At 36.2% G+C, this 16,563-nt stretch overlaps 1 protein-coding gene across 2 annotated transcripts; it reads right to left on the bottom strand.

The window, feature by feature from the left end:
- Positions 1-2,974: 2,974 nt before the first annotated feature.
- Positions 2,975-14,394, bottom strand: LOC127974450 (protein lin-28 homolog A-like). Of its 2 annotated transcripts, none has more exons than XM_052577688.1 (4): positions 13,791-14,080; positions 12,891-13,066; positions 8,607-8,791; positions 2,975-5,316 (listed from the first exon to the last, which is right to left on the bottom strand). In XM_052577688.1, the coding sequence occupies exons 1-4, from the start codon at positions 13,885-13,887 to the stop codon at positions 5,106-5,108; spliced, it is 669 nt and encodes a 222-aa protein (XP_052433648.1). In that variant the 5' UTR covers positions 13,888-14,080; the 3' UTR covers positions 2,975-5,105. The 2 variants fall into 2 exon arrangements, with proteins under 2 accessions (XP_052433648.1, XP_052433649.1); XM_052577689.1 differs by lacking the exon at positions 13,791-14,080 and adding an exon at positions 14,116-14,394 and having other exon boundaries at positions 2,979-5,316.
- Positions 14,395-16,563: the final 2,169 nt, after the last annotated feature.

Here is a 16,563-nt window from a genome sequence, read left to right as displayed (position 1 = left end):
TTCCTACTAAATAAATTCTCTGCATCACATCAGTTGAGGCATCCAGGAATTGAACTGACAAATGTGTTTCCATCAGAGTTTAAGTGCACGCTTTCTTACAGAACTAAAACATTGTACACCTCGAAGAAATGTTGTTCATCTTTTTAACGTGTCATTATTTCTCATTATTCAGTCTGTTACAGGGCCTTTTAAATGACATGAATATCTGTTTTTAACATAAGCCCCATTTGAAGTTTTTTGTGTTTGACTCCATGTGATAAAACAACACTACTGCTTGAGATGAAACAAATGCTCAGGCTTTCTTGGCAACTAATCAAACTCATACTCTCTGCACATTATCAGGTTATCTGTATGTAGTCTGTATAAATGTAGAGTGACGTCTGATGGACTGACAATCCTTATGATGCTCATAAATACCAAGTATACAATAAATGTCAATGCATTCAAAATCAAAGTCAAAACAGCTGATAAAGCTAACTGGATTCGATAACGCAGATCTTGTGCAAATGATGTCACATGACAAAAACTTGTTTGGTGGAGACATGCGGCTTCATGGCATTCTCCAGAGCCTTTCTGAAGTCTTGAAGGCACACTTAAGTGCAAGCTGGAGCCGACAGCTTCCCAGGACGAATCAGGAGACAGAGTTCATCCAGCATGTTACGCAAGGTGCCTTCATCTGTCCCAAAAGTCAGGAGTATTATAGATTAAACTCCATTGATTCTCAAAGAACAGCAATGAATGCACAAGACTGGACACACTCACCATGTTTGTTGTCTCTTTTCCAGTGGGTCACTCAAAAATCTCTTATTTTCACATCTTTGAAGATCAGCGTACTCTAAAGACAACATCATATTTGTGTAAGTGCAAGGTGCACCATATTAGAGGAACATCATGACTTTATGGATCTTCCACTATGATCCAGTTCAGATATCAAGGTTGATGCAGTGCACAGTCAAACTCACCAGTCTCTTCTGAGGAACACAGACACCTTTCTCGTTCATTCACAGACCTCATACACAGAGCTTATCACGGGCCCTAACTGATCAAATCAAAGTTTGTAATGTTGTGCCGCTGGCTGGTTTGGTTCATGCTTCAGAACAGCGGAAGAAACTTTCAACTACGGATACAACGGTTTCCAGTTTTCACATTTGAACTAGCATTAAAAACTATACTTAGCACGATTCATAATTTCATGCTAAATACTGCCCAGCATTAAGCAAAGTTAGCAAGAGTCTCCACAGACAAGCATGCAACGTCGGTTCTGATTTTTGTGAAAACACTGCAGAAAACAGAGGACCAAAATAGCAAATTTTCTTTTTTTTCAGTCTATCTGTCTTTTGGACCGACTTTTAACACAGTTTTGTAAATTTAAAGTGATTGATGAAAAACTGGGTAATGTGGAATGCAGAGTCTGAGCTGTTCAAATAAATAATAATAGCTGAAATCATTCTTAATTTTGATAATTTAACATTTTATTTATAAAAAAAAAAAACATTTTAAATGCTAAAATGTAAGTTTTATCATTTTCTAAAACTTTTGTCAAAATGTTAATTTTATTACACAAAGTTCATAGTGTTGGTTTAAAATTGTAAACCTGTTGATATAATTTAAATGTGTTCATCGGTACTTTTTGAAAATTTCCAGCAGATTTTAACCATAGTAATGCAGACAACCATAATAATTTAAATCATATTAATCATGACAGAAAATATTCATACCATCTCTACATCTAACAAAATATTCAAGGGTTTCCTATTATACGAATTATAATTAAGATTATAAGAAAGATTATTAAGAAGATATTTCCTCTATTTCTGCTGTAATCATGACAAGGCTGCTTGTTTTCATTTTTACATCATTTTTATTATATTTAATTACATAGATTTTGAGAATTTAACAGAAGATTAAATAACTGCATGCTCTTAAAATCATTTCAGAGGCCAACCTAAGTTGTTGAAACATCATATTGACAAAAAAACCTGAACTGATAAGTTATCCAGACAATTCAGACATGTAATGGTAATGTAGATGTGGGGGACGTTGTTAAAATAATAGCACAATGCATAAATGTCAAAACGTCTTTAAACAAAATGTAATTTCACATTTTCTCATTTGATTTGGGGGAGAAATGTAACAATGTGCTTACTGTCAGAGGCTTGCATTTGTCCACTAATGGTCATTGCTCATATATATAAATACCGTATTCATATACCTTAGCTTCTGCAAAAGGGAGGGGTGAGCGGGGGACTGAGCCATTTCGCAACTTCACCGCTAGATGCCGCTAAAAATTACACAGTGCACCTTTAAATTATTTGCTCATGCCTTCAGTCATATTTAAATCAGAGGGGTTGATGAGAGCCGACAGTATTTTCTTCAGGACACTTTCAGGTCCAGTTTGTGGTAGAACAAATGACTCCAACCTGCCAGTATTGCAGAAAACGGTGTTAACTTTATAAAACTGTCAACATATTATCTATGGTTATGACATGCTTTGAGAGGGCTCGCCGTGGTATCTTTACCAAAGTGTAGCGCTGTCTCTGACTGCAGAAACAGAATAGCTGTTTTTAAGGAGGACTGTGACTCGCGTTCATTTTGAAGTTGTGATATGTCCAATATCAAAATGTCACAGTCTTGCAGCGTTGCTGACGGTCCAATCATAACCATAGCCCCTTATTACCTTTTTTAGGAACCCAAAATTCGTTCATTGGCCAGACTGACCAGCGCCCACCCACCAACGCCTGAATTCTAGCCAATCAGGTAAGCCTCCTGGGCGGAACGTCACGTTCCATAACTGATATTCATGAGTTAGACTTGCGCTAGACTTGAATTCGTACATTTACCATCAAGTTGGCAATATATACGCACTTGCGATTTTTTTTTAGTTTTATATATATAAGATTATTATGAAGATTGTAGGTACTAAGAAAAACGATTTGTTTATTTCTATAACTTTAAAAGATTATTAATTTTCATGGCAGTTTAAGGACTGGAAATTTACCCATTAATAAAATGTAGAAAGAAGTCGTCATAGCCTGTCTTTTTCTTATATCCCACTAAATTTATTAGATGACAAAACCATTGCAAAACCTCACATTACATTCAAATGTTCAAAAAGTGATTTCCAAGCTCAAAAGGATAGTCAAAAACATCATGAACATGAACACATCTAAATGGTGCGAAACCTTGTATGATTCCTTCTTTATTAAATACAACAAAACATGAACTTAAATATTATTGCATAAAGGAATCGATTAGATATCGGAAATGTTTCCAGTTTATGTAAGAGGCAACCACAACATATCTAGATAGGATATACATTCCTGTTTGATCCACACATATCAAAAAGTCAATTATTAGAATGATTATAATGGTATGAAAGTATAATAAAAGAATACAATTCGTGTCACAAATCGTGTCTTCCTCACACTCCTTGAGATCTGACATTCCTGAGTTCAGTCATGATTCAACACTGAAGTTAAAGGCATTTATAGGTCAAATAGCGACTGAAAAATAAAGCATAAATCTGTAAGACGAGGCAGAGAGCAGTGCAGACTTCAACACAGACAGAGAGAAATCACAATGATCCATGATCTAACGAAACCATTGCAATGAAACACAAACACACACAAATCAAATCATCAATGTCAACCGATTCGTGGCACATTACGGCTGAGGTATTGTAGGAAATAATTCTGAGATACTTGAGCCTGAGTCTCTTTTACATTGTGGAGAAGATGCAGAACACGTTGCTATAAATAAATACTATGAGTAAATGCTAATACAAGGTTTTCATAAGCAGTATGTATATATATATATATATATATATGTATATATATTAAATATGTCAAGTCTTTCAGCTCTCCTGTAAAATGGGAGTAAAAGGCTGTTAAATACATTCCAATCAATACAGGCAGCTAGAGAAAGGAGCCAATGTCTTCACCATCGACGTAGGAATGGGCAACATTTGTTCAAAAGAATAACTTATTTCTCTCTATCTTGCTCCAAGAAACCCCTGAGACCAATTGTCAAAGACAAATAACAAAATATATTGCTAGCAGACACACAGATCAGCAGCATTTAAGACAAGATAGCAAACACCAAGCCGAGATTTGACTGTAGACTGAAGTTTAGAGATAAAAGTGTGATTGATTATGTACTTTCATGTCTAATAGATTGAGTTATTGTTTGAAGATAACCGCAGATCACTAATGACAGATTTGGACACGTGTAAAATGAGCCGCTGGCTGAGAGAACCAGGTTTAACATTCATTTGGTCCCTAGTGATCAGGAGAGTCTAGAGCAAAACTGGCAGTTGCCAAATCCCCAAGTCAAACCCACCCTAAAACACTACCAAAACATTTTCATAAAAGCATCACGAAATACAACAAACATTCAAATGCATCGATCAGACAGTAATCTGTAAGAATAAGAGTATATTCAACTCTAGACAAGCTGTAGACAGTAGAGAAAACACTTTTAAAAATCACCTAGGGGCCATTTACACGATGAGGTTTTCAACTAAAAATGGAAAACAATTAATGCGTTTTGGGCATTCATTAAAAAAAGGACTGAAAATTGAAATGTTTGTAAAACGATACCATTGTTGTGGTACGTGATTTTTTTTTTCAGAAATTTTATAACATGTTTTCGATCTGTAGGAATGCGTGAGAATGTAAGAATGCATGTGTGCATAGTGTTTCTTTACAAAGGGGCATTGCCAACTACTGGCCTGGCATATATAATACAGCATTTTCAGTCTTTTATCTAGATTAGTGTAACCGGGGATCATTTTGACTACGTTTGAATTCACAACTTAAAAAAAATAAATAAATAAACGCAAAGGAAAACATTTCCCGTTTTTAGTCCATCATTGTCGTGTAAACGTCCCCTTAGTGAGATATGAGATAACTACTTCTGTACACCAAACATTGTACTGAAATTCCTGAGAGCAGCTCTATTCCTGAGAGTTAAACCAATAAAAAAAGTTACATTCTTCTCATCTGTTGCTTCTATAGACCTGAGGGAGCTCCAACAGCAGCATTAGCATTTTTTTAGTATAGTGATATGATTGGTTTTCAAGCGTGGTCCCACCGTCCTCTGCTGTCTCAGTCGGTGGGTGGTGGGGAATGACTGTGCTCCGCTTTCTCTTCTTTGACACCACTAGACTTTTCCTGAGACCCCGGAGATGACTGCTGGGTTTTGGCGGGGCAGTTGGCGACCATGTGCGCGACACTTTGGCAGAAATGGCATCTTTTGGGTTGGGGAGGCAACTTGCACTCTTTGGCATGGTGGTCCAGACCACCACAATTATAACACCTGCGGGACAATTATAATAAGAAGTTTTCTTAATCACCACTATGAACAAAATCACTTAAGTGTCTTACAGTAAGGTTTAACTCAAATCCTGTTAAAATCCTGGATTTATAAAACTCTGACTTTTAGAATAGTTTTGGGAATATAAAATAGTGATTAAGGGGCAGTTTTCACGACAACGTTTTCAGCCAAAAACTGAAAACTTTGACGTTTACACGACAACGGCGTTTTGGGGACTGAAAATGCATATTTTTAACACTTTATAACAGAAAAACTAAGACTTCTTATGTAAAATGCATATATCTGTCACTCAGTTGTCATCTCCCAATAATGTCTTAGTAAGATGATATTTATATGACTAGTATTATGATCAAAGTTTTATGCAATGCAGTGATGACAAAGATGAACAAATACATTTTCCTCAAAAGCCTGATGATGATCATATTTGAGAATCGCATTTGAACATGATTGTTCTAAAAAAAAATTGTATAGACAATCAGGTAATTCCAGTAAGTGTCCATCTTGTATTAAATAGGACCTGTAGGCTTTATAGGGTTAATGTTTGCCATCAGTGTGAGCAAATGTTCCAATTAAAATAAACTTTCATTTCTTTTTATCTAACCAATTGTATTTTGCACCAGGTTTTCCTGAATGTCCATTCATGCCCAGGCTGTCAGAGTGAACACAGTTATTTAAGGAGGGCCATGTGCGGAGCTCCCAGGGGCATATGGGTGCCTGGTATGGGGCAGTGGCTGCTGCATTGATGTCCACTCAGCTGAGGTCATGTGGGTGACCGCAGGGCACAGGGGACTTTTGAGGGACACTATAGTGGCTTCTTCTGGTTTATAGACACTGACCCAAGGCCTTCGTCACACAGCACAGACGGACAGCAGGCCAAGCAGGCAGAAGGCAATGATGGCCTTTGTTTGAAAAAAGCTGCAGCAGCAACCTATGAACTGTGACCTCTTGCCATCCTAACCCCCAAACACCCCACCCAGTCCCTAAACACATGCAGTTTCCATGGCAATCCTGACCCCTGACCTCTCTCGGGCACCTTCATCTGTTATCAATTAAATACACTGCAGCGTTTTTTCCTCTGCATTCTGCACTCCCTTGTGAAAAAAAGGAGTGTGTTTAATTGTACTGAATGTGCACTTGTAGTGTTCTTCAAGTTTTAAATGTTTTTTTCAAAAGCTTGCAGATAACATTAAAGAAATAAAACGACACTTAAGTGTACTTTAAATTATAAATGTTCTTATTCATTTACATCACGTATGGTCACTTTTTAAAAAGTGCACTTCGTAATAAAATCAAATGAAAAGTTTTACTTTGTGTACATTATGTTTTAATAAACTGTTGTCATGCTTTAAAGAAGTACACTTATTTTGATGTGTTGATTCACATACTAAAGCACATGTAGGGATTTATTTGATGTTATATTTAAAATGAATACTTTTTAAATGTGTTGAAATGCAACTTCATCATTATAAATGTGTTATTACAAATAAAGTTAAATACATGACATACATGTTTCAATATAATTTTTTTACACTAATTGCATGTAATATAAGTTTCAACTAAAATGTATGGTCATTTAATTTTATATAGCATGCTATTAAGTGCCTAAACATTATATTGTTTCTTAAGTGCATTCTTTTAAAGTACGTATTCCATTCCTGTAATAATCAGTATTTTTTAAAAGATTGCAACAGTGTACTTCTTTTTCACAAAGACTGCTTCCGTAAAACATTGAAGTTCAATGCAGAGCGTCCACTCAACTGAATGAATAACCATGATGGACAGATGTGGTTTTCTTAAAGGGCTAACATGCTCCAGGGATGTATCGAACGCAAGCCTGAGACCCTTTGAGGATACAACGATCTGATACTGTCAACACAGTGTCTCTCACAGTGATCAGAACGGACGGACTGATGGGCCACATGATACGCCTCTAACTTCCAATCGCACGGAGAGCTGAGAAAGGTTAGTTTTGGTACCAAAAAATTGCATAAAATAAACTCAACAGAACATTCTTTAATCAAATGTACCATAATTCTGGCATAATGTTTTACTCTTTACAAATCTAATCTAAAACTGCATCCTTGCAGTTAATATTTAAAGTGACTTTTGGATGTTAACACGGAGTCCTCTTTCTAAACAACAGCCGATTGGGGGATATCCATCAGGTATAAATGCATCAGTGACCAGGCGTTTTAAACAGTTATTGATCTGGGTCACATCGACAGTCCACGCAGCCCTAACCCAGGTCAGAGGAGGGGGAAGGGAGGAACTGGTGAAAGGGTAGAGGTGACCAAACCACATTTCTGAAGAGTGAGGGTTTCAAGCTCCCCCTGTGGGCTGATAAAACATACAGCTTATAGCGCTACACACTGATGCTGAAGAAAGGCCCACAAAAAGTCTTAAACTGCATTCTGCCACCTCTAGCTAAATTAATGAACTCCAAATTACAAATATCAGTTTGACAGTTTCAATTGGACATTAAACTCACGGTGTGTTTTAGTAATTAAGTTGTTACACTCTAAGAATTTTTTTTACAATAGATATCACTGGGTTGCTACCATTTAATTATATGCACCATTTTGGTAATAGTATGTACACTTAACGATATGTAGCCTTTAGGGTTGTGGGTTCGATTCCCAGGGAACACATGTTACGTAAAAAATGTTAGCCTGAATACACTGTAAGTCGCTTTGGATAAAAGTGTCTGATAAATGCATTAATTTTATTTTCTCTTAAAAAGGTTCTGCCCCAGTGACATTTCTATTAAATATTTGAAGTTCAGAATTTAGTTTTACAATTAAAGATTCCATGTCAAAATTAGACAAAATAGGACATCTAACTGCTCTATGATGTCATAATAAAATATATAATTGTTTTAATTTAACATGAATATGACATGAAACAGGGTTGACCAGCCAAACAAGGCATTCCAATGGCACAAAACCTAAAATAAATCTGCTGGATTTTTGTTGATAAGTTAAGAAAGATCCTGGAGTTTTAGTAATGAAGAGGAAACTAGCCTTTTGCCAATTGCCCCAGTCGTAAAAATACTAAATGATATATTTTGAAATGACATTGATGGGTTCAATGAAGAAAGTTTAACATCCAAAGAAACTTTCCATTGTACAAATGGCTCTTAATAGTGGAAAAGTGTCCTTCAGATTATTCAAATGTTCTTCTCCGATCACTGAAAGGTCGACTGGGGAACCCAAAATGGTTCTTCTACGACATCAGTGTGAAAACAAAGAGTGTATAGCTGTGAGATGACTCACCTGTCTCCTTTGGCCCGCCGTTTCTGGACACTCTTGCCTTTGGGTCTCCTCTCACTGCCCAGACAGTGAGCTCCTCCAGGACCCGTCACCCGCAGAGACTCGAGACCCTTGGAGGACTTCTTGAAGGTGAATTCAACAGCCTCACCCTCCTTCAGACTGCGGAAACCCTCCATGTGCAGTTTACTCTGAGAGAGGCAGACAAGGACAGAAAAACATTCTCAGTAAGGCCACTAGACAGATTCCACATTCATATAGGAACATGCACAAGGAAAGAAACTGCAGTTGGGTTTGAAATATAAAACTTCATTGTGGTATGGTCTCATCAGTGTTTGTGTTGCTGTAGAACAGGTCCCAGAGGATCACAGCATTAAAGCAATGTGTGGATTATTGTGATGTTTTTATCAGCTGTTTGGACTCATTCTGACGGCACCCATTCACTGCAGAGGATTTATTGCTGAGACAGTGATACAATTCAACATTTCTCCAAATCTGTTCATCGAAATCTCGGATGGCCTGAGGGGTAGTACATTCGCAGCAAATTTTCTTTTTTGGCTAAACTACTCCTTTAACTAGCTGAGTATGTGATGATGTATGTTCTTACGGGATATGAAAGAGAAAGCGAGTGATTTATGTGTGAAAAACCCAGGCCTTACCATCCCCCGACCCAGGTTACAGCATTCCTGATTCACACACACACACACACACACACACATCCCCCACATCACACACAGGTCTCTTAATCCCCCACACTGAACACTGGGAAGATGCTGTGGGGTCCAGAAAAATTCTTCACATGGTTGCTTGGCTTTAGTGTATCCTGAGGGTGAACATTTTCCCCTGTGAAGAATTAGCTCCCGTAGCAGAGTGTAAATGAGCACCTGAACTAATTATTTAAAGGAATAGCTCACCTATCATTTACTCACACTCTTGCCGCAAAATGCCTTTCTTTTCTATGAACAATAACACAAGGAATTATTAAAGTCAGCCTCAACTGAAAATCTTGTCTGATCATCAACTGTTTTCTGTTTAGATTCATGTTATTGTTTATATTGTGATCGATTCATCCATGCATGCTTTTTTTATTTCTTTTTTTATATTCATCTGTCATGGGTTTGATTGCTTGGAAATGCATGAACTGCTTAAAATGTACTGTATACCTTTAATGCAATGTAAGTCGCTTGGGATAGAAATGTATGCTGAATGCATAAATGTAAAAGTATATAATTAGTTAATGAGAAAAGTAGCTAATTACGTTTTTTTTTATTTTTTTTATTTATCAGAAAGTCAGATATTTTCTATTTATTTGCTCACCAGGTTCACAAAACTGGTCTGAATGATTTCCTCACAAAATCGAGTTGAGTTTATCACACAAGGCTATCATGTGGCCTGGAAAGATTAGCATGTACTCGTTTACGTTCTTTTTTATATTTTGTAAGCCTCAGTCCATATTTATTGTCATTGCATTCATTGAATAGTGAGACTAGCATAGTCCTCAGAAAATTCACCTTTTGTGTTCAACAAAAAAAAGATAATCATATGTTTGGAGCAGGATGAGTTGGGTAAATGACAGTTTTTACTTTTGGATAAAATGGTTAACACACAACATTTCTATCTCCCTCCTCCAGTTGTAAGTAGCCTACAGTTATGCAAACATACCATTTTCTTTACTATAATGCAGAAAATATGATGTAGGCTACATCTGTATTAGGTGTTGTAATTGAACTGATGTTGTATATTAGTTGGAGTTTATGCAGCACAAAGCTTATTGTCAACATTCTGATGTAAACTGAAAATGAAGGAGAAATCTTTATTATTCCACTTCTTCTGAATGTTTTATATATGATTTAAAGAAATAAGACCAATGTATCAAGTACACTCTCTGTGGATCATCAGGTGTGGGTATGGCCTCAGAAGACTAGTATGACAGATCTTCTTACTGAAGTGATGTAAAAGGCCCCGCAGGAGCCGAAGAGGATCTGTAGTTGTGTATGTTTTGTGGAAACATCATTGGTTACAACTATGTTGTGGCAGATGCAGTGTTCCCTTTCAAGTACTTCCATTGTGTGTCGGTCAAAGTGACCGTTAACCCATTTCCCTAGACACGTGTGACCCCCCACAACCCCCAACTTCCCTTCCTCCCACCGATGTCCCCCTGATGCTCCGAGGCATGTTTTAAAGCTCTCCCTACAGTAAAACCCCTATGAAGTGAGCAAGTTCACAGGATCTGTACTGTATGGACATGCATGATCCTTTTGTGACAGTCACACAGGTGATGGAGAAATCTCAAGCAAGCAGGTTGTGACATAATAGGAAGCAAAAGACCACAAAGAAAGAAAGGATCTGTCACGCTCTTTTCCTTTTGTCTGCTCTCACAAAGAGCAGCAGAGTTAATGTTGTGTAGCTGAGGCCCGCTGTCACGACCGAACGTGTGTGCAGCACGTGGATCATTAATGAATGTATAGGCCTGGACAATATCCAACTATTTTGACAGAACTGATCACTCCCCATTGGGACGGTTCCTAGCTTGTCAATGTAATTTAAATATATATATATATATAAATATATATATATATATATATATATATATATATATATATATATATATATATATATATATATATATTGGGGTTTTAATTGAGTTTAGTAAAAAAGTGTTAAATAAATGTTCATTTAACCTCAATTTTGTATATGAACAATTATGTATTCCAAAAATAATGGTATTATAACAGCCATCTTACATTGGCTTTGGCTATGGAAAACCCCAATTGACCACTTTACAAACTCTTTAGTTTGTTCAGTGCTCACTGACAGACCAACAACTGCACCAAAAATGTACTTCATGCCCAGTACTACTCTACTCTATGTGCCAAACTATAGTACATGGAGTTGCAATTTTAGTAGGTTTCTGAGACACAAATGGCTACCCAGTTGGTCACCTCAACAAAAACCAGCTCCTAAATGCTGCTTCAATAGCATTTACGTATCTTGCTAATGACTTTATGACAGGAAACGAGATTAAAGGCATCTTCCTTGAAGGTGCAAGGGTTGACAGGCCAGACTAATGTTTAAAGACATGACACTTACATGGAATTAAGAGGTAAAGGGGAGAACTACTAACCACACCAGAGATTGACTTGTGTTTGGACATTCATAAAAAATTGTTTCAGCCATTTAAGAGCTAACTAAGCAATTTTTGCTTTAAGACGTGGGCTTTCTAAATGGAAAAGAGGTAAATGCAAATAAAAGTTGGAACCATCATCCATCATTCAATTGTTTTTTGAATAAGTTTTGATAAAACGCCTGAACTGAGGTCTGTGGTGTGCTTCGGTGTTAATGTATGACTTTTTAAAGACCTTTTAAAGCTCAAATTTCAAGGAATAAATTGAAATACATCAATTTATAAACACCTTAAAATTTGACAAAAAACAACTTCCTATGGATAATGATTAGTCAAAAAAAAAAAAGTTATCAAAAGTTTTACAGTTATCAAGCAGCAAAAAAAAAAATAAAAAATTTTTTTTACATTCTTTCTTTATGTATTTGTCTTGATGTCTAAAGATGATTTAATTGGTATACATTTGGAACAACAAATGTCCACCAACAGACTTTTATTTAAAACAACTTAATTCAAAGGAAAATAAGTTTCCATATACCAAGTTACAGATATATATATTTTTTCAATTTCCATTTGAAAACAAGAAAAAAATATGAAGGAGGATATTAACTTCATCAATGCATGCAACATTGCCAGGACTTTATCAATTTAAGATTTGCTGCTCTGATGAATTTAAAGTCTTCATTTGTGGAAGTGTGAATTCAAACTTTTAAAGACCTTTTTAAAACCTGCAGAAACCCTCAAGCTCAAGATGTTTTCTGTGTATTTATTACTATTGTTATTTATAATTTATTGTATATTCTCTCTTTTCATGTGTGTCAGCACTTTGTTTATATTTTCTGTATAGCCTATATAAGCTCCTAACACAAATTCCTTTGTGTGTGTGTGTGTGTGTGTGTGTTAACAGAGCAATAAAGCTCTTTCTGATTCTGATTTTTTATTCTATGAAATAAAATACATCCTTATAAAATGACTCTTAACAGCTACATAGGACTACATATTCATTGTGTTTATAATCTATCTATTTAGGTTGTGTTCATTTGTTATGATAAATAATGAAAAAAAAATTGTGTGTAAGAATCTTTTGTTGGTCACAGAGCTTGTTTTCCTGTAATGATCCAAAATCCAGATTTTCCTCGAAATGACTTGATATTCAACACTACACATACCTGATGAACAAACACGTCGACTGGAGTTTCTAAAGGCACACCATCTCTTGTGCTCATGGACAGGAATCCGAAACCCATGCGAACATTGAACCACTTGCACACACCCACGCCGTGGTAGGACTGGGGGTCTTCCTCCGCCGCCTGCCCCTCCTCCTCCTCTGCTTTCGTACAGCCTCCTGCAAAACCATCTACATTTACCATCATTGGTTTTACAAGAGAAAATAATATGCATGCAGGCATGTATTCAAAGGTGAAATTTAAAAATCCGAATGTAACAGAAACATACATTCGAAACTTGAATTTTAAAATATTTGCCGCCAAACATGAGATGTTGTTTTAAATTATTTACACAATAAATCCGCGCCAACGTTTCACTTTAACTTTATTTCATGTTTTAAATAGAATAAATATCTGGCTAGTCGTCTCTTGCAGTTTTGTAGCAAACAACTAGCCTACAATTAAAACGGTTTTAATACACATTTGTGCATATTTATAATTAAAGCGTTTTAGCCTGTATTGAAGCTTGGAAAGCAATGTAACAGAGTATTTACCACACTCTCCATGTGTTTGCAGTATTGTTTAAATTATTATTTTTTTAATTGAAAAAAGAGGCAACCAATTCACCTAAACGTAACACGGCTACGAAATGCCTTGATATTGTGTTGATACATTCTTTAACTTATTATTATGTTTTTTTTAAAACAGTACACAAAATTTTAATATTCGTTTTTTCCCTCCAACAAATAAATATCAGAACATAACGCAAAGCTGGGAATAGCCTTATTAATAGGCTTTAACAAAATCAATTAATTTAACTTGTCTCAATGGCAACCCATGCAAAGTGATTGAGACTTTTCCAGATCCCGTCGCAGAACACACTCGTACTTTCTGCTGCTTCACCTTGATAGTCCTGGTGTAAAACTGAGCCCATGTTGAGCTGAATGAAATCCTTCCCTTCTGCGACCAGCGAGGGCCTAAAACCTTCCTCAAGTCTCATGAAAACACCCTCACAACAGAGTCCTCGGAGGAACGCGAGTAAAACAAAGAGGAACTCCACGAAACCCTCACTAACACGCGCACACGAGGGAGTGGGGGTCAGACACGGAGAAGAAGAAACCTGAAGACAATGCGTGGACCCCAACCCCCGCGTCTCCTGAACAAGCAACACCTTGATGTGGGCTACCTTCAGGAAGAGGACCAGAACTTCCAAAAACAATTGACATACCCTCTGCCATGGGTTCCTCTCTTCGCCTGCTCTATGCTCTTCTCCTGCTGCCCAGTGTGGGGTGTTTGTGTTAAATCTGGGTTCTCCAGGTGATCTCTCTGTGTTTCGGTGGCTGCTCTGAACTGATGATGATTCTCACGCTCGACCCCCTCTCTCTCACTGTTTCGGTCAAGTCCACGTGATTCCCAGTCACTCTCCCCTCGAGGATGACCAACACCAATTCCTCAATGGATGCCCCCCTTTGTCCAAAACAGGCCAATCACACACGCAAACGCCCGGCCCCCAAAAGGTGACCAAAAGCCCACATTAGATGTTTGTTTGTATGACGCGAACCTACACCATCGAAATTTGCATTATTGTTTAATTAAGTGGTCCTCAGCATGTAGCTAATCGGTTACTGAACTGTTAAATTCAAATTTTGTTTTAATCAAAATATCTTTTTTTATATGTTTCTAAATGAAACGGTCTCAAGTTATGCTCAAAAGGAGAGTAAACACTCTGCTCAAATAAGCGGCATGTGTTCTGATCATATTGACCATTAAAATATGTTTGAAACATATTCAGCTTCAAAGCGTAAACTACAAACTACATTCATTTATTATGGAATAAATTCCGGCCAGTGTAATGATAAATCAATTTGTTGTTTAACGTAGCCTAGTTTATACAGAGTCCGACTTTATTTATTCAACATGATTTAATTTTACACATTCATTATTATAAACATAAATCTGTGATCAGGAAAAATGTAATCGATCTTTTGATTCGACACAGATAGCTTTTTATTTGACATTATTGCAGTTTATTATTATTATTATTATTATTACCGTTTATTATTAGAATTTAAGTATTTATTATTATAGCATACGAAACTAAAGATAGGCTACGTATAAAAAATTAACCTCGAAGTTATAACTGCGCGCGTACAGCTCACACTTTTCTGTAGAATATTTAGCTAGATGTTATTGTTCTTTCACCAGTTATACTATAAAATCATGGTGTTAAAATTCCTCTTGAATATGGAATAACTATCAGATGAGTATTGAAGAGAAAGGCCAGGGACAGCAGACACACAGTGATGCTCTGAATGAGGACAGATGCGAGCTCTAAGTACTGACGCGTTTCTGGACCTGTTTTAACCGTGTTTGTTAGAAAAGGCGTTCGTTTCATCCATCATCATTCTGTGATCAGAGATGCCCTCCCCCATCCAAACAATCAATAATCAAACCAGCATGCCGATTGATCAATGCATTGTTGCTATGGTGATGCAGAAATTAACCTTTCTATCAATAACCCCTAATTCAAATTACATTTGTACAGACATTAAGCTGCATATACATCACATCTAAAGGGTCTGAGAAGAGATATTTCTGCTCTTTAAATCATGAACTAAAACGATTCTTGCTTTTGTGAAGATTTCTTGTTTAAAGAAGCAGTAGTGGAGCAGTTCAGAATTAGCTATCTGAAAGGTGCAGACAAAGATGACATTTTTGGTGAAAGGAATATGTTGAAACACTGTATTTTGTTGATGAAACTAGAAATAATCAATCAAAATTAAAATGTTTCTGCATCTACCATTAGTTACATTTAATTTTTTTAGGCACAGATATTTGAAGATTTTTAACAGCAAAAAGTACATTTTCCATCAGGGCTTTGAACATAGTGTGGGGAATTGTTTGTTTAGCTGGTCATGATTGCATGTTATAAAGAGCCACAGTATCAGTTGATGCTAATATATATATATATATAAAGAGTTCTTCTATAACTGATAAATTAACAACAGCAGAACAAACTAATTATAGCTGTGTTTGTCATGCAGTATTTATCAACTCGAGCATTTCTCTGTGTGGAAAACCCTCAATTTCTATTTATTACAATAGAAAGACTACACACTTTATCACATCTTTCACATATTTTTATGTACAAATAACTCTTTAAAAAGTAACTGATTAGAAGTCTAAGTCTTCTATTCATATGCATTTGTACACAAACATATACAATGGAAATGTTTGTCATTCTCAGTGAAAGTCACTTATGAAGTCCAATTTCAACCTTTCCTAATGTTACAATGAATTTCATTACTTTTTATAATTCTATCTAATCTATGTAAAAGAAAGCAACCTTGATAACAATTAATATTTGCATATAATAAACATGGTTCTGGAACTGTTTGGCCATTGTTTTTATCGAAGTCCACATCTATTACCAGTACAGAAGTGAAAGTTAAAGTGGCTAACAATCTGATGTGTTCAGAATGCTTCATGTAAAGATTACTCAGGCTGTATGTCACTGCTCATATAGAGCTAATCCCTTTTATAAATAAACAAACATGTATTTATTTGTAGGAGCAAATGGTTGATTGTGAGGACATCTGCTGGTTAAATGCATGTAAATGCAATAAAAAGACCATTAAAATTAACTAAATGCTACAAAATCACTGGCATATTTGTA

The sequence above is a fragment of the Carassius gibelio genome, chromosome B16 (assembly GCF_023724105.1).
Source record: "Carassius gibelio isolate Cgi1373 ecotype wild population from Czech Republic chromosome B16, carGib1.2-hapl.c, whole genome shotgun sequence".
In the NCBI taxonomy this organism is placed as follows: domain Eukaryota; kingdom Metazoa; phylum Chordata; class Actinopteri; order Cypriniformes; family Cyprinidae; genus Carassius; species Carassius gibelio.
This window is presented reverse-complemented; position numbering and strand designations above follow the sequence as displayed.